The sequence below is a fragment of the Leucopleurus acutus genome (genome assembly GCF_964270905.1).
Source record: "Leucopleurus acutus genome assembly, chromosome: 3".
Taxonomy (NCBI): Eukaryota; Metazoa; Chordata; class Mammalia; order Artiodactyla; family Delphinidae; genus Leucopleurus; species Leucopleurus acutus.
In genome coordinates this window covers 4,024,388-4,047,376 of record NC_139145.1, presented here as the reverse complement: position 1 = coordinate 4,047,376, position 22,989 = coordinate 4,024,388, and the positions used below count along the sequence as shown (strand labels likewise).

Below are 22,989 nucleotides of genomic sequence, written 5' to 3'. Positions count from 1 at the left end.
GCCTCCAGCACACCGCGGTCCCCGCCCCAGCAGGCGCCCGTGCCTGAGTCCCAGGCCTTGTGGCCTGAACCAGCCCGCTCCCCGTCTGCAGGTCCACAGACTCGAGTTTTCTCTGTGCTGCAAAGTCAGGTGTCACTTGCCCCTCTTTTCCTTCCTTGAGAGTCTGTCGATGCTGTTCGTACCCTCTCCTCTTCCCTGTCCCTCCTTTACAGTCGTTTTCATGGTGTTTCAGAGGAGGGTGGACATAAACGTGCACTTTACTTGCCAGGCTTAACAGGATGTCACTTGGCGAAGATGATAAGAATCAGGTATTGGTACTGAGTCCAAATCCCTACACCGATATTTCCAAGATGGGAGCAGGTGTCCTTGGACCTCAGGTGGCAGGAGAGGCAGAGTGAGGGGGCTCACTGAGGGGCCCAGGACACACAGTCCCTTGGGCATCCCAAGGTGGGGCTGTCCCAGAACTTCTGACTCCCCGGGGGGGATCTGGGGCTTCCTGGCCAGGAGTCGCAGCCCCTTCCTCCAGTGTTCCCTGACCCACGGCGAGTAGGTGTGGCCTTCAGTGGGTTTTCTGGTGAAGTCACAGGGACAACAAGCTCTTGGGGCCGCAGGGGCTGGCAGGCCCCATAGTCATGGCCCCTTCTGAGCGGACAGGAGCTGCACCGGAGGAAAGGGCTCAGGAGCGCGCAGGGTCAGGGTGGCTGGAAGGAGTGGGTCGGAGGTGCAGTCGTGTACAGCCTGGCCAGGGCATCAGGTACAGGGGGAGAGGCGAGACCAAACTGGCTCCTGGTGGGTCTGGGGGCAGCAGAGGGGGCAGGGGTGTGCTCCCTGGCTCCTTGTTTCCATGGTGACCGAGGATGGGAGGTGGAGAGGTGGTGGGCGGGAGCTGCTGGGCTGGGCGAGCAGGGCTAGCGGGCTCTAGCCTCCTGTGTGGGCAGCTGGAGGTCCCGCCAGGGGGAGCAGCAGAAGCTGGGGAGGGACGGGCCCCGTGGGTCTGGAGAGGAGCACACTTCCCCTCCCCCACTTCCCTCCAAGCCCGGCTGCTCAGATGCTCTGCACAGAGTGCGTGTGAGTGTCCAGCAGAGCACACACCTGCTGGAACACGTGGGCAACGTGGAGCATTCCTTGAAGCTCTCTTTGAAAATAATCAGGAGCCGAGAAGAAAACGCAGCCTGCATATGGAGGAAGGCTGCTCAGGCAGGCAGGCAGGAGCGGGGGAGGGGAGCAAGGCGAAGACGCCAGCTGGGCAGGGGTCCCACCTGGCGGCGATGGCGAGGGGGCCACGCAGCACGGACAAGAAGGTCACAGGTGGCGGGGCCAGTTCACCTGACAAGATCTAGGCGTGGAAGGAAAATCCACGGGAGGGCATCCTTTTCTCCCAAAGGAGCCAACACCTGCCTCTGCTCTCAGGTGACATCTGGAGCGGGGTGCAGGGGGCCGTCAGGAAGGCTGGGCCCTCGAGGGGCGGGGGCCTGGCTGAGCCTGTCTGATTGAGGACCAAGGAACGGATGCAGCATCCCAGAGGAGAAGGCAAGGTTGCACAGGGATGGGGGCGCGGGAGGGTGCCCACAGCAGGCAGACGAGGAGCCCACCCCAATGCCAAGCCCTTGGGGAGGGACACTGGGAGATGTCTGGGGACATCTGTGGTGGTCTCACTGGAGGGCTGCTCCTGGCATCAAGTGGGCGGGGGTGGGGAAGCTGCTCAACCCCCCACAGTGCCTGGGACAGCCGCCCACAGAGGACGTCAGCGGTGCCGAGGGGAGACCCTGGTCTAGGGACAGAGCCAGATTTGCCCCCATCCCCTATCCGGCAGGAGTCAAGGATGCTAGGGTGGTGCTGCCCCTCCCCCCAAACCAACTCTCCGACGGGGGAGCCGGCAGCCCTGGAGACAAGGCACAGCTGGGCGAGGACAGGTTGGCCACGTGGCCAGGAGAGAAAGTCACCAGGGACTCCTGAGGGCCACTGCCACTGGGGGTGGGGCGGGGGCAGCGGCTTCCAGCTTGGCATTGGGCCTCCAAATGTGAGTCCCCAGTCAGCCTCTTGGGAGGAAGCCCCCCCAACCAGCGACTTTTTAAAAAGGTGGGGGAGTCAGCCTTCTTTTACATACTAAAGGCTTTAAAGAAAATTGCATCCTTGGGAACACGACTGAATTTGTTATTCAGTCCCAGGTCTGCACACAGGGAGGGGAGGTGGGAGAGAGGGACATTCCAGAAAGGAGGTGTGCTGTGCAACACGATGAGGGGACAGGGAGGGGGTATGGGGCGCTTTGTGTACAGAAGGTTCCGGCCAAGGCCCGGCGGCCAGGTCCCCGTCCTCTGGGCAGGCTCGTCTGACAGCCTCTAATCCCATTCCATCCTGGAATGACGCCCCAGTCCTTGGCTGTCACTCTGTTGACCAATTAGTCTGAGCCATCACCAGTCAACCATTATGCAAATGCAGGATCACTCTGCTCCCTCCCTCGGGAAAGACCGGGAAAGAGCGGGAGCTGCAGCAGATCAGCCTCACCGAGAAGGTGCTTTTCGTGAGGAACACACAGGACAGCAGAAAGTCAAAAGGAGAGACAACAAAAGAAATCAGAAAAGAGAGACACCTTCAAGCGGGCTGCCAGGAGCAGATGGGAAAGCACCCTGGAGCTGAGAGAACATTCTCAGAGAGGGGCCTCGGATGGGGAAAACACGCGGATGAGGGTGCGCAGAGAGGAGAACAGGCCCAGCGGGGAGAAGGTTCTGGGCTGGGAGTGACCGCTTGGCCAGGATGATTTCTCCCAGTTTCTGCAGAGCGCTGGGGTGCCACCAAGGATGCACTGCCCAAGGAACACACTGGCCAAGGCCCCACCCCTCAGGGACCAGGTCCTGGGGGAAGCGCCGTCCTTGACCAGTGCGGACAAGACCCGCCAGCAGTGACCAAGGGCTACAGATGGAAACCTCGCCCGAGGCCCAGATCCGACTGCAGCCTGTTTGTGCCGCCCACAAGCTAAGCATGATGTTTACGTTTTTAAATGGTTCAAAAGTTAAAAGAGGGCTTCCCTGGTGGCGCAGTGGTGGAGAGTCCACCTGCCGATGCAGGGGACACGGGTTCGTGCCCCGGTCCGGGAAGATCCCACATGCCGCGGAGCGGCTGGGCCCGTGAGCCACGGCCACTGTGCCTGCGCGTCCGGAGCCTGTGCTCTGCAACGGAAGAGGCCACGGCAGTGAGAGGCCCACGTACCGAAAAAAAAAAAAAAAAAAGTTAAAAGAATAATAACGTTTTGTGGCATGTGAAAATGATATGAAATTCCCACTCCAGTGTCCTTAGATAAAGTTTTATTGACACTCACCACGCTCATTGTTTACGGGATGTCTTACTGTCCAGGGCATCCGCCGTGGAGCCAAGTGGTCAAGGGAGAGCCTCCTGAGCCCCTGAAGCCCTAACACCAACACGAGGATGCTCTGGGCCGCCCCGCCCACTCCAGCCATACCCCAGGCCCAGCGAGGACCTGCCGACCGTTCCTTGGGCACCAAGAAGGAATCTGTTTGAAACCTGTCCACAGATAGCTCAGGCCCTGAGAGCCTGGACGTTTCCCAGAGAAAGAGCATGATGGAGTCGGACGCTTCCGAGGCCGCACGGCACTGCCCCTCACTCCCCAGCTCCGCCACCCACATCCCTGTGGCCTCGGCACAGATGCCAAGAGGGGCAGCCACTCTGCCCTCTCCTTCCCCGCCGGACACCAGGCAGTGGCCGGGCAGGGACCACGCTGGGTGGAAGGTGGGCCGGGAGGGGGGCCTCTGAGATGGAAAGGGGTGGCAGAGGGCGTCCGGGGGACAGGTCTCTGTAGTCACCTTCGTGTCCGCGGATTCAAGCAACCCGTTATCCGAGGCACCAGAACAAGCATCTACAGATGCAAAGGGGCAGGGGCGTGGCTCTCATGGAGGGAGCTCGGGGCCTGTGCCCCACGGCTCCTGCCATAGCTCAGAGTCAAGAAGGGCCACGCGGCCCCGACGCAGAAACGGGGCTCTCACACCGGGGATGGCGCGATAGTGAGCCAGAAGCCTGAGAGGGACAGTGTGCGGGGTCCTGAGAGGGCAAAAAGGGCCCACCTCCCAGGAGCTGGTAGACAAGGAGTGGGTGGGAGCCTGAGTCCCCTGACAACACAGGCAGCGACGGCGGTGAGTCCCCAACAGCCCGTGGAGGAAGTTAGACCCGAGAAACACTCTGCCTCTGAAAGAGGGAGAAGTGGAGGAGGGAGGGGAGGGGAGAGAGAGGAGAGGAGAGAGGTGGGCGACAGCCTGCAGCCCCACCAGCGCGGAGCCGTGGGCCGGGCTCGCTGGGTGGCTCACCTGCGCAGGAGCTTGGCCTTGAGCGAGGCCCGGGAGGCGCTCCAGGTGCTCAGCTCGGGGCTGCTCAGGGCCGTGGGCCGTGTGTGGTCCAGCACCGTGAGGTCCTTGCCCTGCTTCCACAGCTCGTAGCGCTCCGGCTGCAGGATGCGCACAAAGACGTCCATGGAGATCTTGACCATGTCCTTCCGGCATGTGCACTGCATGTGGGCAGGAGAGAGACCACTGAGCCCGCGGGCCAGTCACCCCACACCGCGCAGGGCGCCTCGAGCCTACCCCATCCTCCCTAGAAATTCTCTCACGAGACAGGAAAGGGGGTCTTCTCACCCCGATGCGGGGGAAGGGGAGGCTGCTGCATCCCCGCAGTGGGAGCCTCTGGCCTTCCCCATGGAGTCGCAGCCCCCCACCTGACCGTGGTCCACCACGGTGCCCCCAGCCGCTCAGGAGCCGAGGCCACATGCTCTGAGCTTCGGCCGCCTCCAGTCAGTTCAAACCAAAATCTGCCTCCTGTCAGACATGCGTACCCCCGACCAGGTAAAATGCACATGGAATGTCTTACAACAGCGGTAATTCCAAAGGTTAGTTAGGAAGAGAGAAAAAGCTGGCAGCCCCCAAAGAGCAAACAAGGAAACAAATGTGATCTGGAGAAGGTGCTCCCCCACCCCCGTGTGCCTGCCTTGGGCTTCGGGAGAGGAGGCTGGGGACCCAGGAGACTCAGCACCTGGCCCCAGGGCGCCCGGAACTCGCCTCAAGCCAATGCTGGCCTGGCTAGTAGAGTCCCTTGTGCCTGGGAGCTCCAAGCGTGGGACAAACAAGCATAACGAGGACGGGCTGAAATGGGTCCTTCCTCCCCATCCTCTGCTGTCTAGACCCTGAAGACGTCTCCACATGCAAACCCCGCGTCCCGGGAGCCTGTCCCTCTATGCCACAGGGTCACCGTGGCCCCCAGGACTGGGTCCCGTGCAGGAGGCACTGCAGCCATCCCAGAGGAGTTGGGAGCCAGAGAAGCCGGGCAAGGATTGCAGAAGCCAGGCTCGGGACGGCGAGCCCTCGGTCAAGGGGAGGAAATCAGACAGCCCTGGTGTCCTAGTTACCTGCGGGCTAAGGCCAAGAGCGAGAGGGAAGGAGAGACTGAGGGGACCACTGGTCTAGGGCAGGGCTGGCGAGCTGCCCACAAAGGACCAAGCAGTATAGATGCTTCCAGCTGTGCGGGTCACTGATCTCTGTTAACAATCTCTCAGCTCTGTCGTCACTTGGGAGCAGCAAGGCCGACTCGTAAACAAATGGGTGTAGACGAGTGCAGATAAAACTTTATTTACAAAAAAGGCAGAGGGCCGGATGTGGCACAGGCCGAGGTTTGCCGGCTCTTGGTCTAGACTCTAGAGGACAAAGCATCACCTGGAGGTGGGCAGCCACCTTCTGAGAGATGAGCTTCCCCAGGGATGGCTCCACGAGGGACCTCGGGGTGGACCTGACCCTGGGGGCCGAGCTCGCCTCCCTCTGAAGGGGCACTGTCCTTGCCTCCTTAGGGGGACGAACCTGTCCTGAGCATTGCGACAGGAGGCCGAGGGGCAGTCGCCCCTCAGGGGCACCCGCACTGCAGCCCCTGCAGCTCTGACTCTAAACACCCCCGTGTCAGATAAACAGGCTTATCCCTTTTTAAGCCGTTCCCCAAACCACAGCTTAAAAAGTGTCTCTGGATTTTTTTTTTCCAGGCTGCGTGTGTGTGCGTGTGTGTGTGCACGCGCGTGTATGTATTTAGAATTGCGTATGTGTTCATTTTCCATCCCATGCAATTTCAAAGGACATTATGAACGTGTCTCCGTTTTAAATGCACATCTTGCCTCTGTTTACAACCACCCGTCACTGTCACTTTCTCAAAGGAAATGAAGGAAGCGGAAGGAAAAGACTTAATCGAATGCAGCGATTATGTATCTTGCCCCGAAGAGCCCCTCCCGACTTCCCTCAATTGGCTCAGAAACAGCGAGATATTTATGACCCGGAGCCTGAGGCTGCTGGGGGAGGGTCCGTGTCTCCTGCAGCCCCAGTGCCCCCATCCTGCCTGCTCCCAGGCCGCATCCGGGAGCTCCGCCTGGGGACAGCAGTAGCCTGACCACACCAAGTGGGAGGGAATATTTATGACCCAGCGACTCCCCGCAAACTCAATTCAGTTAATGAGAAACCGCGCAGCAGAGAAAGGCTGGCGGTGTAATTTGGCTGTGGAGTGGCGAGAGCACAGATGGCGCCCGGGTTCCAGATTCCTGGCTGGCCACGGCCTCCCTGGCGTCGACACCAACAGCAGCTTAAGGGATTTGTATCAAGCGGCCTTGCAATTGCTTTTCCTTAAGTAATTAAAAAAAGCACCTGTGTGCGCCGCGGAGGGGATGGAGGGGACCCGGAGCACATTGCCTGTGTCCCGGAGCCCGGCCTGTGCCCGGGCTGGGAGCAGGGCTGGGAACACTCACCCTCACGTCTCCGTGGGGTTCTGCCTGCGGTGGGGTTTGTCGCTGGTGGGGACCGAGGTGTGGGGGGCATGGGCACCAGGGAGGAAACGGTGGGAAGAAGCCAAGGCCCCTTGGGTCGTGGGGGACAGGAGGGACAGCCCCCGGTGCAGGACACAGCAACAGTCACCTCCGTGGGCTAAGCCGCTGAGCACCACAGACCCATCGCCTTGTTTCAGCTCACAGTTTGGCAAAAGAATTTGCTAAGACCAGCGAAAAGATCCAGCTACTTAAAAGCAACTTCCAGGGGCTGAGCGCGCCAGACCCCCGCCACGGACCCTGTACCACTGTCTTCTGATTTGTGGCCCCTGCCCAGCAGAACTGCCCCCGCCGCTGTTTCACTTCAGGCCTGCGAGTAAGCACAGGGGCTCTGAGCTGCAGGGCCGTCCTGGAAATGTGGCTCAGGGAGGGCGGGAGGCTGGAGGCCTGGGGCACAACCCTCGGGGCAGTGCCCAGGGAGGGACTGGTCTTCCCCTCCAGCCCGGCGGGCTCCCAGCCCTTCCTGAGGACCTGCTGGAGTCACTGCGGCTGAGTGTCTGCTGCTTGCTCTCCAGCTCCTGAGCTCAGCAGCCCCACCAGCCGGAGACCAGCCGGAGTGTGCTCTCCCTGGGACCTGGCCTGGCCATTAGTTCTGATGGGGAAACCGGGCTCGAAGGGGAGGGAGGAGGCCTGAGGGCCCCCTGCAGCCTGAGCGCACCCCGGGGCCCTCTGTACCTTCAAGACTCAGCCAGCAGAACCGCGTGGGGCAGGGCTCCCGCTCCACGAGCAACTAGGTAATGAGGACGCTGAGCACCCTGTTCAGATCAGCCAAGGCGGGGTGGCTGGTGGTCCCATTAGTGCCGAGGGGCCATCTGGGGACAGAAGGAGTAAAGGAAGAGGAGGGGGACTGTGGCGGGGGGGGACATGCGCTGCGCATGGCCTGGGACCCAGCACCAGCCTCTGTGGATGCGAGACAGGCTGTGCTCTCTGTGGGACCCCACCCTGGGCCTGCCTGCCTGGCTGGGGGTCGAGCTCCAGCCCCCATTGGCTCAGCCCCACCCCCAGATTCTGGGCCTGGAACGGTGGTCTCCCCAGGTGATGCGAGCAGAGGGAGGTGGCGCCCCGACGCTCAGAGCAGAACTGGCTCCCTGATGCAGCCGCTCATCAAGGGGGGTCTGACAGCCCCAAAAAGTGCACCTCAAAGAGCCCCTGACGGGCCCCCCATGGAGCTGCTGGCGCCAAGTTAATTAACACGGGAGGAACGAGCTGTTCAAAGTGACAGTGGAGAGGAGACACGAGCTCCGCCCCCGCACCCCCCACAAGAGGAGGGGGGACAGGATGCCCCCCAGAAGCAGACACCAGCTGCCTGCCGAGCAAAAGGCTGGCAAGCAGGGCAAGGGCGCAGCCCTGACAAGCCACGGGCGAGCCAGCGAGGCCCTTTGCTCCCCGGGGATCTCACCCAAGGATGTGAGAAATCCAGACAAAGACCGTCTCTGCTTCATCACAGAGAGAAAAACGTGCGCATGCACACACGCATGCACAGGCCTCAGGAAAACTCTAACCACAGGGCTACCTCTGTGGACCCCCTGGGTAGGTGACAGAGCCACCCGACGGCCCTGCGCGGGGCTGGTGATCCTTGGTCCTAAGCACCGATTCAACTACAGAAACGGTCTTACAATGGATCTGTTGTCAGAAGAAATACAAAACTCACAGTCAAGAATACATTAAAGCCTCAACTGCGACCAAAGACCTTTAGGGAAAGTCAAGGTTATTCATCAAAACCAACCACGGTTCTTTCAGTGGAGGGAGGGGGGGTGTCAAAAAATTTTGTAGTATTTGTTTTTCTAAATCTCTTTACTGAGCAAGTATATCATTTAAGTTGGTTGGGGGTGGGCAGATTATGAAATCTGGCCCACCAACCTGTTTTTGTAAATAAAGTTTTATTGGCACACAGCCCGGCACACGGCCCTGCCCACGGCCACACTGGTGCTGCTACAGCAGAGCTGAGCAATTACACAGCAACTGGATGGCCCCCAAATCCACAAATATCCACTATCTTGTCCTTTACAGAGTTTGCCAAACCTTGAGTAAGTCACAAAATCATTTTCACAAGGTATCTTGAAGCCCTGACCCCACCAGTGTATCTGTATCTGCAGAGAAGGAATTAGGAGGTGATGAAGGTTAAATGAGATCATAAGGGTGGAGTCCTAATCCTGTAGGACTAGTGTCCTTTTCAGAAGAGTAACAGAGACAGATCTGACCCCTGCCCCCGCTGCCCCCATGTGCGGACACAGCAGGAAGCTGGCGGTCCACATACCAGGACTAGAGTCTTCACGGGAAGCTGACCCCAGTGGCACCCTGATCTCAGGCTCCCAGCCTCCAGAAGTGCAAGGAATAAATGCCTGTTGTTTAAGCCGCCCAGTCCCTGGTACCATATTTCTGCAGTCTGAGCCGACAGAAGACAGGTGTCTGCCTGGAAACTTACTGCAGTCCCGCTTTTTACCGAGCATAGCAAGCTGCACATCCCCACCACCTGCTGCCCGAATCTGACTCTCACCAGGTGCCAGGAAGCACCTAGAACCTGGCACATGGAGGCCTGGCCTTGGGCTCCACCTCCTCAAGGCTGCACCTGCTTTCACACCTGCAGCCCGAGCCGACCACTCTCGGGGGAACGTGCCCCCCACCAGAGCCCCTGGGGACCTGAGCAGTGGGCCTGGGCCAGCTATGCACACCCCCAGCCGGGCTGGGCCCGGACCCCACTTCAAAGGGGACCCGGGGGCCCAACAAGGGACCAGCCCCATGCTGTCTGGGGTTGCCAAGTCTCCTTCCTACAGAGGTACCAGCTCCTAACCCTGAGCCACGGATCTCACACGTTGTGCCGGGGACGGCCATAGGTTTTCTGGTTTGTTTTGGCCGCGCCGCAGCATGCGAGATCTTAGTTCCCTGGCCAGGGATCGAACCCATGCCCCCTGAAGTGGAAGCGTGGAGTCTTAACCACTGGACTGCCGGGGAAGTCCCGGTTTTCCGTTTTAATGAACTCAGGTGCTCGTAAATGGAGGAACGCGGTAATGAAGTTCCCTGAAATGACACCTAAGGAATGAAGGGGTCAGATCCTTGGTCACCTCGCCAGGGCCTATGGCAGGAGACGCAAAAGGGCCAGCCTTGGGGGTGACTTTCTCTTCTATTTTTCGTGGTGGTAGGTGTGCAGGTGGGCCCTTTTTCTTACTGAACCCATCCCAATACGCTACACCTACCAGCAGTCACATTCTGTACGCAGCTCAGAGACACGTCTAAGATGTGGCCCAAGTTCCAGGCAGGATGGATATAAGACTTCCTAGAGCTTCCGAACAGCCTGGCCCGCAGTGGAAGCATACTTTAAGGGCTTCAATTTCCCAAGGTTTGGTTGTTTAAAAAGAAAGGCACTGGGCTTCCCTGGTGGCGCAGTGGTTGGGAGTCCGCCTGCTTATGCAGGGGACGCGGGTTCGTGCCCCGGTCCGGGAGGATCCCGCATGCCGCGGGGCGGCTGGGCCCGTGAGCCATGGCCGCTGAGCCTGCGCGTCCGGAGCCTGTGCTCTGCAACGGGAGAGGCCACAGCGGTGAGAGCCTCGCGTACCGGAAAAAAAAAAAAAAAAAAAAAGAAAGGCACTGATCCTAGATTGGATCCAGCAATTGAAACCATAAAATCCCAGAGCAAAATGGTTTCTCACTTTTAGCTCACGGAGTCTGTCTTCCACGTCTGAACCATTACATGCTCCAAACTAATCAGGTTCAAGGGCTGTGGCCTCACGGCCCAGCGCCAGGCCCGGCCCTGCAGCAGCTGACAGTGAGATGGGGAGAAATAAACACACGCGAGGGGGTAGAAACACGGGAGCAGAGAAGGGCCACACCCACCCGAGGTCCGCCAGAGCCTTCCTCTTGGCTGCCAGGAACAAGCACCTACTGCGTGCTCTTCTGGTCCTGCTCATGTCAGATGGCAAAGCGGGAGAGAGGAGGCCCAGCAACCAGCCTGAAGACTATTAAACATGGTTCACTGAGATCATCCCCGACAGCTTTGTGGTTGGTGAGGCCGCAGCGCTGACTCCCTGCCCTCGGGGCTCCTGCCTGCCCTGCTGTGTGCGTGTGAGGCCAGCCGGCTGGGCCGGAGGCCTCAGGATCGCAGACCCGACGTGGGGAGGCTGGGCCAGGTGCGGGCCTGTCTTCCAGCCCACGGCTCGCTGCGGCTGGGCCCCGAGCTGCAGACCCCTGAATGTTCGCTGCCCGAGGCACCTCCACGAGGGGCCTCCTCGCACAGTTGAAATGTCCTACGTCTATGTTGTCCCCGAGATCACCACCGGCCCACGTGGCTATGAACTAGTACTTGCTGGTGTGACCGAGGTACAGGACACGTAATTACTTCACTTTAACTAACTTGTGGTTAAAGGGCTGTGCGGACCGGTGGCTTCGTGCTGGGCAGTGTGGCCGGGCAGCCCCACATCCCTTCTGCTGCCAGCCCCACAGGCACTGTACCTAAAACCCAGACCCAAACTGTCTCTCCCGTCCACCCCACTTTCTGCTCCTTGGTGTGGACTAACGCTCCTACCCCACTGCTCCCCAGGGGACAGGGCTCAACAGTGTCCCCCAATGCATGTCCGCCAGGGACCTCAGAATGAGACCTTATTTGGAAAGAGGGTCTTTGCAGACAAGTTGGCCAAGGTGAGGTCACGCTGGAGCAGGGTGGGTTCTAAATCCAGTGACCGAGGCCCTTGTAAGAAGAGTGGAAGTTGGATCCCGACAGGGGGACAGAGTCACATGAAGATGGGCAGAGACTGGAGGGATGCGTCTACAAACCAGGGACACCAAGGATTACCGGCCAAGCCAGAGGCTGGAAAGGGCGGGAAGGACCATCCCCTGGAGCCTTCAGCCACGCCACACCTCCATCTCAGACTTCTGGCCTCCAGGGCAGGGCAGGGACGCCTTCCTGTTGCTTTCAGCACCCCTCCCCTGCTGATGGCATTTTGTGACCTGAAAACACCAAGGTCTAGAACCGCCCCGCCCCCCAAGAAGCCCCTGCTGGTTGACGCTGCCTGCCTGCCCGCTGTGCCCTTCGCGGTCTCCCTGGGTCGGAGCGCTCCTGGGCGTCCTGTCCCTCATCTGTGTCCTCTGCACCTCGCCGACTTGTTCCCGTCTCCCAGCAACTTGCCGATGACCGGTGCTGAGCAGATGCTGATGTGGGAGCGACACACATGCTTCCTAGGGAACAATCCCGGGGGCAGGGGGCGCTTCAGCCCACAAAGTGTTAAGCACCCAGAGACGGGGCAGAAACCACCCTCCCAGGAGCCTGCATCTGTCAGGACCAGAGCCGGCCCCCTGTTGCTGATGTAATTACCCACACGGCAGCGGGGTACGCGATAACAAACCAGTTCATTAGGAAATCCACTGGAAGCCCTCGGAAGCGCTTCATAAACAAAACCATTAGGCGCAGGGCTCCCGGGGGCTCCCCCATCCTGGCTGGCGGGGCTGCTTCCCAGGGCTGGGCAAGGTCACAGGCCTTTGATCTGCAGGATGCTGCCCACCACCCCTCCAAGGTCACTCTCTTTCTTCCTCCACACAAAGGAAGCCTCTTCCCTGGGGCACTGTGGCTGCAGCCCGGCAGCCTAGACAGTTCTCCTGCCTGCTGTGAAGGGCCCTCCCACCTCCCCCTCTGCGCCGATGATGCTGAACCCAGGCCCTAGGTGCCAGGCACTTCCCAAGGGCGCTCTGCCCGAGGGCCCCACCAGCCCCTCAGCTCTCTCCCTTCACCCACAGCCCCTCCTGCTGACCAGGACCCATGGAGTCCCTCTCCCTCTGTTCTCCAGGCTCCGAGGGGAGCCAGCCCGCCTGACCTCTGTAACAACCTCGTCATCCGAAGCCGCAAGCCGTTTACCACGGCCAAGAAACGAACTCCATTCACAGGCAGGACGGCAGAAAAGCCCAGACTGAGACTGTGGACTCAACACATGTGGTGTGAGGGAAGCAGAACGAAAAGGAAAAAGCAGGTCACTGCCCTCTGGAGCGGACCTGCAGGTGGCATCCCTGGGCGACACGCGCTGGAGACTGTGGCAGCGTGAAGGTGACCCTCGAGGAACCTCGCCAGCCCAGGGCTCTTACCCAGGGGGAAGCCGTCCCAGGGGACACTGGGCGATGTCTAGGAACACCCGTGGCTATCATGCTGGGGGGGGGGCTCCTGGGATTGAGTGGGTGGGGCAGGGAGGCTGCTCCACACTCCGCAGCGCCCAGGACGGCCCCCAGAGATGGTTCAGCCCCAGGGTCCACAGTGCCGAGGGGGAGAAACTCTGATCTGTGGATTTTAATCACAAGCTCCCCGTTCCACCAGGAAAAGCAGCAAAGCCATGTGACAAGGGGCAGTGGGCCCATCAGTGTGAGCGAGCCCGGCGGCAGCCAGCACCCTTCTCCCAGAGCTGTGTGGCCACGTGTCTGCCAGTGGGGACCCCCCAGCGCTGGGAACCCACCAGGGAGGCGGCCGGCGGAAGCTGTACCGTGATGAGCGGGCAGCACCCCCTCCAGAGAGACTGAGGTGCGAGCACTCGTGTGCATTTCCAGGGCCCACCCTCTGGGCGGGAAGCCTGAACATAGTTGCCTGCAACCCAGGCAGACAACCCCAGGCGCGGGGACAGGAGGGGAAGTAGGAAGGAAGAGACAGGGGCTTTGGGCCGAGGGGGCTGGGATGCCCGCCCATCGCCCACCTGGGGAGAGCCGAGGTCGGCCACATGCTGAGCCACCGGCTCTCCCAGAACTACAGCAGGCGCCAGCGCTCGGCGGATGCACTCAGAACCCCGTGAAGCCAGGGAGCAGGGAAGACGCGACGGGCTGGTGTGTTCAATTGGGGGGGAGGGGGAGGCCTGCAACTACGCTTGAGATTCTTTGCAAGCGTTTCCCAAAGAGACAAACAGGAGGCTCATCAGCTGCAAAGCTGTATTGGAGCGGCTTGGGCCACGGGCAACTCCCACCAGCCCTCCCAGCCACGGCAGCGGGGAGCAGGGTGGCCTCTGAACCCCGGCCCGGGGGAAGTCCCCCCCCGAAGGGGCCCACCACGCACTCGAGTCCTGCCCACGTCCGAGCTGGCGGGAGCCCCTCTCTGCTGCCAAGGCTGCTCCCCTAGACCCGTCCTCTAGGGTGTTTTCACTCGGGGGACACTGCCCCTAAGGGGGTGAAAACTCCTTCTTGGGGGCAGAAAAGCTTCACTGTCTTTGAACAGACATGTGGTGTACCCACGGTGTTAGAATCTCACAGAGGGGCAATGGGAAAGAAAGTATTGAAGTGTTCTGTGGGTGGGTGGGTGGGGGTGACAGTGAAAAAGGCGGCGGAGGAACGGCCTGCAACCCGCCCTCTAGACCAGGCTCTCATCCAGGACCTGCCCCAGGGGGCACCAGGCCACGACTGGGGAAGCGAAGGGGCTCCTGGCATTGGGAGGGGGTGGGCCCGGGGATGCCAATGCCCAGGCCGCACGAGGCTGCTGTGCTGTGGGGAGCCCTTGCCTGAGACCCATCCTTCCAGATCCGGTGGCGCCTGTTCTAGATGGTCAGAGTTTAAGCCAACACAAAACCAAGCCGGAAGGCAGAGCCATGGCACCGTGCTCTCCACTCCGACCCTCACCGCTATGCTACTGTACGCATCTGGGCTTGAAGCCACTGCCAGGCTGCCAGGGACAGAGTGACAGGAAGCTCTGGGGGAGGCTCCAGGGGAAGCACATTTTATACGGCAATTGACTGCGAACCCCGCGCACCGGCCACCACCAGCGCCATAAATCAGGGAGCCAGCAAGGCGCAGCAGTGCGCAGGCCGGCACCGCGGAGGCGGGTGGGCCCGAGGAGCGTCCGGGCTGCAGCTCTGTTCCTGCCCTCCTCCGCCCAGCCCCCACTGTCGCCCCACCTTCTGTCACCTCCCCTCGGGCTCCAAGTTAATCGCCCAGAGCAGGCAGCAGCGTTACTGAACAGAAGGCACGCGGTCTGGAGCAGCGGAAACAGTTTGGTTCACATTTCACAGCAGTGAAGTTCAAGGTGGCCCAGGCTGAGGGGCGGGGGGCGATTTTCAGGAGAGGCCCCCCACCCTGGATGCGCAAGTGGGGGGACGTGGGGGCCGGCCCTGGAAGCGCTGCATCTGGGGACGGGCCTCCCCACCTTCCACGATCAGCAGAAGCCATGGGGGCGCAGACTTTCCCGGAGGCTGAGGGCTGGCAGGCGGCGGCCCAGACAGCGGCGGAAAACCAGCTAAGTGCGCCGGGCTCCTGGCCATTCAAGCCGGCTTCTAAATCTCTCTCGCTCTGTTTAATCCGAAGTCATCTCCTGTACCTTGTGGGGTGGCCGGGATGCCAGTGTGCCCTCGGTGGAGGAAAGAGGCCCTTGTCAGGCTTCACCCGGCGCCACCCACCGGGGGAGCTGGGAGGGACTCGTGAGCTAATCCAACGTGGCGTGCAGTCTTATAGGACTAATTTGAGCTCAGACCTAAAAAGGCTGACGTGTGCACACTTTATTTTCTCCAGTGAAGCCGGAGCATCCCTCTGATCTCTCTGGTTGGTAATCCCACTACAGAGCCTGCCTGGCCGAGCATGTGCCTGGGGAAACGGAGCACAGGCCTCTGGAGGTGGCCCCTGCAGCCACAGCGGAACCCCGGACGCCCGCCTGGGGGAGGCCGCCAGCCTGCGAGACACGCGCGGACAGAGAGAGCATCTCCCAGAAGCCCCAGCTAATTCACTTAACCTCCCTCTGGTCCTTGCAAGGTCACGAGGCCCAGAGTCAGAGCTTGATGCAGGCAAGAGCCATCAGTAAAGCTGGAGACAGACAGAGCGGGGTGGGGGGAGCCCAGGGAGCAGGGGTAGAGGGAAGGGACCGCTCACAACAAAAGCAGCAGCATGTGACCAGAGGCAGGCGTGAGGATGCACATGGCCAGTCGGGGACTTGCCCACTGCCGGCTCTGATCTCAGGCCCTGTAGAGTCCTTGTTTTTAAGGTGTCCCAAATTCCACCCCACAGACCTAATATTGACCAACATTTTGGGCAAATCCCCCACCACACACACACACAATGGGATTATACATTCATGATCGAAAACCTAGTTTTTCCACCCAAAATGCCATGCCCATCTTTGCACACCAATAAATAGTGAAACCATTTTTGTGGCTGCGTAATATTACATGGTTCACCCAGACCCCCAGCCATGGGTATAAATTTTCCACTGTGAAAATCAACAATGCAATGACTGTCCCCGTATGAGGAAGGCCTGAGGACCGGCAGAGAGAGACGCACGTGTCCCACTGACGGCAGACACCCTCTGGGAGCTGCCCCCACGGGTCCCCCCAGTGGCCCATAAAGGGGCCTCCCGGTTCCAAAACCCCTTTCCCAATGCTGTCTCCTGCTTCACAGGCTCCCTAGTGTTTGTGGACCAAGGAAGGGAGGTCTGCTTGGTGAGCACGGCATCCCCCGTGGACCCCGTGGACCCACCCACACCCTGTGCGCTGATAACCTGGTAATCCAGGCGGTAGGATTTCTTTAACAGCTTCACTGAGCTATAATTCGCATGCCCTACAATCCACCTCCACTCACAGAGCTGTGCATCCATTGCCACGATCAATTTTCGAACCTTTTCATCACCCCAAAAAGAAACCCTGTACCACTTAGCAGTCCTCCCCAGCGCCTGGCAACCACTAACCCACTGTCTCTGTGGATCTACCTGTTGTGGACAATTCCCGTCGATGGAATCACTCACTATGTGGCCTTTTGTGTCGGCTTCTCTCACCGAGCATCATGTGTTTGAGGTCCATGCACGGGGCAGCACCGTTCCGGACCAAGGGGGTGGGAATGGAAGGCCAAGTCGTGTGTGTTCTTCTTCCCACATCTCCCAAACTGGAGGATGAAGCCAGCAGGAAGTCCCCGCCCCCTCCCAGAGTCTGTAAAAGCCTCCATCTGCCATCCTGTCCCTATAGCTACCGCCTCCTCCTCTGGGGCCCAGAGCAGCCCTGCAGCCTCGCCCCTCACCCTCCCCCCACGGACTCGGGTGGTCTCTGCCTGCCCCGGCCCCACGGGCTTGGGTTCTAATTCCTTCCACCGACCCCCACTCCACATGGAGGCCCAGCCCCGGCTCCACTACCAGCTCTGCCATGTGTCCAGAAGCCCAGGAAGCAAGGGGTTCATCCACGTGCCACGGGGCTAGGGCCATGTGGTCCAGAACCCTCGGTGGGAGTCCAGGAGGAAGAAACGGGCAGCCCTGTCATCAGGGTGCGCTTTCGCAGGAGCTGTTGGGCGCTGGTTTGGGTGTGAGTGTGGATGCCGCCCAGCCCCGAGGAGGCTCAGGGTCCACTCGGGACACGGCACCCCTCCTACCCATGGGGGCAGGGGCCCAGCTCCCTCATACCCCGAACGACCCCAGGATCGGGGGCCTCTCTGTCCACGGGCTTGGTAGAGAACTTCAGATTCCTCGGGGGCAGTCACCTCTCCAACAGCTAGTTCCTGAAAGAGGACCGGTTCCTACAGAGCAGATACATCGACGCCCTGCAGAGTCCCGGTTCCCACAACCCTGCTGTCGGCCCAGCCCCCCAACCCCTGCCCCAGAGAAGAGAGGCACGTGGAGATAACGTACCCACAGCCCCAGAGGTCCATCCCTCGCTCCCTGTTAAGTGCGGGTTTGTGGCCCTGGCAACAGCTAGCATCTGTCGTGCTTAAGGGACTCCAAAACCCAAGGCTGTGGACCACGGCCACGAAAACTGCCTTTCAGTAGGAAAAGGCGGCGGGCAGATGCAAGGGCTCGCACACATGCCCGGGGGAGAGGAACTAAACTGAGCTGACGAAGCCTCACTACCAGAGTCCAAAAAGCACAGCCATACTAACCAACCACCCTCTGCGCCGGAGAGAGAAAGGTCAGCCAGGGCCCTCAGCTAGGGCTGATCCTGTCCCCAGGAGACACATGGCAATGCCTGGGGATGTCTGTGGCTGTCACACTGGGGGCTCGTGGCATCGAGGGGGTGGGGCCGGGGAGGCTGCTCCACACCCCACAGCTCCCGGGACGGCCCCCCAGAGGGTGACCTGGTCCCAAGTGTCACAGCGCCACAGCGGGTGGGAGTGAGGGTGGGCCAGAGTCCGAGGGACCAGGGCCATTTGCACCCAGAGCTCTGCTGGATCCTTATCCATTTCACCCCCTTTGTAGGCGGGGATGGTCGCTGGCCACAAGGAAGGCAGGGCCATTCCCCCTGGCGCCGGGGCACGGACACGGCGGGCGCCCCCCACTGCAGGGCGCGTCAGGCAGGGAGCAGGTGGCCACGAGGCTTTCCTCCCATGCACAGAGGGCTGACGAGGGTTAGCATCAGCGATGGGGAAGGAAGACCATCCTGGAGAAGAAGCTCTACCTCAACTTGCCAGTGCACACAGAGTGCAGACTGCAAGTGGGACGAGCGTGCTGTGCTCAGCAGAGAGGGTGGGAGAGGGCAGCCCTCTGCAGCCTCTGTCAGGTAGACGGGGACCAGAGGTGCTCCTTCCAAGGGGCTCTGGCAAGAGGCCACAAGCCTATTTTCTCCAGAGTTTTAGAGCCAGGAGGATGCTGGGCACCCCTGTGGCCTGCAGGGCAGACCTGAGCCCGAGGACTGGGCACCCTGCCCGCAGTGGGGAAGTCGGGTGGGCTCTGCAGGGGGCCGGCAGTGGCACATCGGCATTTGGCCTGGCCTGCCGGGCACCAAAGCCACCAGCGCCCTCACTGGACCCTCCGGAACCTCCAGAGACAGTGGCTGGGAGCCAACCTGCTGGAGGGAACAGCCCCTCTGATGCCGGAGACTCTGTGGGCTGCAAAGAAAAGAGCAAAGGAGGTGACCTTCAGCCCTGACGGGCTGGAGCCAGAGCGCCTGCACCCTCGATTCTCTAGACCAGGGACTGCAAACTTCCTAGTAAGGACCAAACGGCAAATATTTTCCACTTTGCAGGCCAGACGGTCCTGTTACGACTACTCAATTCCACTGCTGCAGGCAAGCAGCCCTGCAGGGCACGTGAATGAATGGGCGCATCTGTGCCAATAAAACTACTTATCAACGTGAAATGTGAGTTTCATCTAGTTTTCAATTGTCACACACTCTTCCTTTGATTTTTTTCTCCCCCAGCTCTTTAAAAATCTAAATATTATTCTTTTTGCAGACCATACAAAAATAGTCGACCTGCCAGGTTTGGCCTGTGGGCCCCCGTTTGCCGATCCTGCTCTAGAAGAAAGCACAGGAACACCTGAAATTCACACAGGCTGGCGAGCGTGAGAGCTTAGCCTTTAATGCGTCAGCAGAGGGAGAATGACAGAAACGGACGGTGCGGGGAGTGAGGGGCTCGCTGGGTGCCTGAAGAGGTAACGAACCAACAAGTACAGAAGTCTAGAATCTGGGAAGTGGACGTTCTCTCCCTTGGCTGCATTCCGAGGAATGTGCTGGAAGGCGATGCAGACGGGACGGGGCACTCAGGCTGCAGGGAGAGGCCCCTGCTCAGCGGGAAGGGGCCCTGGTCCCCCCGTGCCCCACCCCACCCCCCTCCCTTAAGTCCACAGGCCCAGCACCCCGGGAACCGAACAGTCCCCTGCCGCCAATGCCCTCAGCTTGTCCCCTGCGAGGCCAGGCGCCTGGCGGCCTCTCCAGCCCAGACTCGTTACGGGGGCAGCGGAGCTTGGAGGTCTAAACCTGCTGTCCCGTTCCACCACCTAAAGGCCTGGAGGCTGACATCAGGTGGCAACGGACGGGTGCCCTGTGGCCAATGGCCACTCCTGGCAGAAGCCGCCGGGCACCCCAGAACCCGGGCCGGCTCAGAGCAACGGTTGTCACTTGTTCGGTAATTTCACGCTCCGCCGCCTGGCGATATGAGGGTGGAGCCCCATCTAAGGCTGCGCTTCCCAAGTGCCACTTGTTTGTGAACACATGGCTGAACCCAAAATTGCTTTTAATATCCGGGCAATCCCCGCTGGCCCCGCAGCAGGGTCGGCTCCAGCAGCGCCTCCGGGACCAGCCCCGGGGCCAGGCTGATAACTCAATCGCACAAAACTCCCTGCAAACATACCCCTGTGGATCTAAAGGGACAATCCTGACACCCCCGTCTCTCCTCTTGCAGCGAAGCCAGAGGCTCTGCCAAAGACAATCCCCCCACAGTTTCCTGAATTAAGTATAAAAAGCCCAGCACTTTAAATCCCGGGGCGCCTCTCCAGTCTTCCTGGCTACAAAACCCATTTCCTTTTCTCAACTGCACTGACACAGCGAAGTTAAGAGAAACAGATCATTAGAAAGACAGAGACGAGCCAGCCCGTCTAGACCGCGCTGCCCAGTGGAGACGTGACGCAAAGCCACCTGTGAAGCTTAATTTTTCACCCCATTCAAACGTGGAAAGAAGCAGGCGACATTTGCTATAAGGATGGATCTTGTTTAACCTCACCTGTTCAAAAGCATCAGTCTGTAACCCCCCTGAACACCCCTGGTGCGGGGTTTCCTGCTCTTTGCCACGTGCCCTGCCGTGGACTCGGGATGTTGCACGCCACCGGCTCCCCTCCACTCCATCGGGCCACGTCTCCAGGCTGTGATGCCCGATTGTCACGGCCTAGACCCTCTTTTGCAAGGGTCCAAGGTCTGGGAAACACTGAAGGAATCAGGATCCGGGCTCCAAGTCCTCCAGGTCCACACTGCTCCCACTTCCGGGCCTGGGAGAAACCCACCATCTGTCCCAACCCTGGGTCCTAACTCATAACGGCTGAGAAATTCCACGGAGGAACCCCAAGGCTCTGGCTTGGGAGGCTGGTAGGAAGCTCAGCAGGAGAGGCCTCTCCTGTCCCATGACCCAAGTACCACAGTGGATGCTTGTGAAGAGCCAGGCCCCCTTTTGCAGTGGAGAGAAGGTTAAAGGGACTGAAACCTGAGAGCCGGGGCCGCTTGGCCTGAGCCCAGCTCAGACCTGGGCAGAGCTCGCCGGCTTCCTCCACGGCATGCGTGGTACCAGTCTTGGGTAGAAGTCCCCTGGTCCCGGCAGCCAAGGAAGGGCTGGGCCTGCTGCCTGCCCGACAGCCCTCCCAGCAGCTTCTCCCTCCCAGGGCCCTGCCCAGTGCTCAGCCGCTCCCTGGACTCACCACTACGGGGCCTCGTGCCCCCAAAGCTGCCCGTCAAAACCACAGACAGGTGAGTGCAGGAGAAAAGGAATTTGAGAAGGAGCGCTTGGCTCAGATGTCAAATCTATTGGCCAATAATCGGCCCTCTGGGACCAGAACGGCAAATTACTGAGGAAAATCAAAGGAGTCTTCCGGCCTTTCAGTGACCTCTCAATGTGGATAGCAAGGCAGCAGGAAGCCCTCAGGCTCGAGCGCAGGGTCTGCTCTGCCAGGGTTCTGCGCCCTCTCTCTCTCCCCCTGTCTTTCTTGCACCCTGCAGCAGAAAAGCCCAGATGGGGAAGCTGGAGGGGGGCAAAGGCGCTGGGGCCCAAGCAGATCCCATGCCTGGCCAGGTGGCCTCCAAGGGGTCAACTAACAAGGAACAAATCTTCCCTGATCCCCAGACGAGGGGGAACACACCTGGGGTCTGCCAGGAGGAGGGGAGACCCGACCCCAGGCCTGCCCAGACTCCCTTCCCCTGCCTCCAGGTGAGGAACATTCTGGGGACAAGTTTGCTGAGGATCCAGAAACAGACCCTTATGGAGAATCCCAGCCTCCGGTCGAATATAAACGGCTGCCATCCAGGCCCTGGGCTGGGTGAGCAGGTGGGGGCCGGCCCCCTTTAGACCCTTCCCCAGGGTCTGCGGGCACTCACCTGGGTGGCCACCTTGCCGTAATCAATCCACCGCAGGGTGGCAAAGTTGGTAGATTCCGCGCAGTTGAATCCGTGGTTGAATCCGGCGTGGTAGCCGTAGGGGAACGTGATCATGAACTCCCCAGCCTCCTGCGTGATCTGAGGGGCAAGAGGCCAACAGGTGAGGGGCGAGGCCCGACACAGGGCATCACGGGCTGATGGCAAAGCCACAAGAAGCCACCGAGGAGCACAGCAGGGGGACGTGGGCTCGAGGACGTCCCAACAAGTGCCAGGGAGCCTGACTTTAGGAGCCAAAGGAGTCGGCCAAGTGACAGGCTGTGCCCTGGTGCTCGCAAGGCTTGGGAAGTAGGTGAGGCGAGTGGCCAGGGCGGCAACTGGCTCCCAGCCCCGCCACTCACTGAGACCCCACTGGGCCCCGAGGGGACAGTCTGCACTCTCCAGACGGGTGAGCAGCAATGCTAGGATTCTAGGTACTGCTCATTTGGCGGGGGGGGGGGGGGGGGGGTCTCCTGCTTTGGGGGTAGGTGGCCTGGCAAGCGTCCATCCACTGTGAGATGTTCCCACACGGCGCCGGGGCTGGCGAGGAGGGCCGGTCGGCACTGGCGGAGCTCTTGGAGCCCAGGGCGGGTTCGAGCCGGTAGCACGGCGCCCAGCCCTCATGCGAGGAAGGAGCAGGCCCACCCCCAAAACGTCCCCAGAAGCTGGCCTAAGTGGCCCCGCCACTGTGAGCAGAGAATCTGTCCACTACATCCCAAGACATGGGTCCTTCCAAGTGAGGGCAAAGAGACTGAAGCGACACGTCAGTGGGCCGGGAGGACACGTGTCAAGGTCACGACACTGCAGGACGAGCGTGTTTCCAGGCCTATTCAAAATGGTCTGGACGGCCAGACTCTGGTCCAGCCTCTGCGACAGAGGCCCCAAACCAAGAAGCTGGGCGTGAGGGACCGGGGTGGGGGACCCACAGTGATGCCAGACAGAGGCTTCCAGAGGTGCCAGCCCGAGGCCTGGAGAAAGAGGCTGCAGCCTCCTCACCGGGCCCCTCCCCACTCTGCACTGACTACCCCCGGCCATCAGCAAGCGCTCCAACAGACCAGTGTCCGGCAGACGGGTGACAAAGAGCAGCGGCCGCCACCCCCACTCGCTGTGTCCCGGGACGGGAGGCGGGGCTGCTGGACTAGAGGCTGTGACGCGGGAGTGACCCTCTGGGGTCAGGAGGGCCAGTCTTCTCCTAGGCTGAGCACGTGGTGCACATCAGGTTGTCTGGAGTTCTGAGAATGGGGCCCAAATGCACCCGCCCCGCCCCCCCCCCGCCCCTCGACGATGTTTCTCTCTTGGGTTGCACAGACACGGACCGCGCTGCCCATGCTCTGCGTCTGGCCTCTTCCGCTCGGCACATCCTCGGGGTTTATCCGTCCCGCCGGGCAC

At 60.6% G+C, this 22,989-nt stretch overlaps 1 protein-coding gene across 3 annotated transcripts in view; it reads right to left on the bottom strand.

The window, feature by feature from the left end:
• The window catches only part of KDM4B (lysine demethylase 4B), a 134,664-nt gene that overhangs the window by 28,177 nt on the left and 83,498 nt on the right, over nt 1-22,989 (bottom strand). For all 3 annotated transcript variants that reach the window (XM_082836020.1, XM_082836021.1, XM_082836022.1), the window contains exons 9-10: nt 21,565-21,702; nt 4,317-4,513 (exon numbers count right to left, since the gene is read on the bottom strand). In XM_082836020.1, the coding sequence (XP_082692146.1) occupies nt 4,317-4,513; nt 21,565-21,702 (335 nt within the window). The remainder of the gene's footprint in view (nt 1-4,316; nt 4,514-21,564; nt 21,703-22,989) is intronic.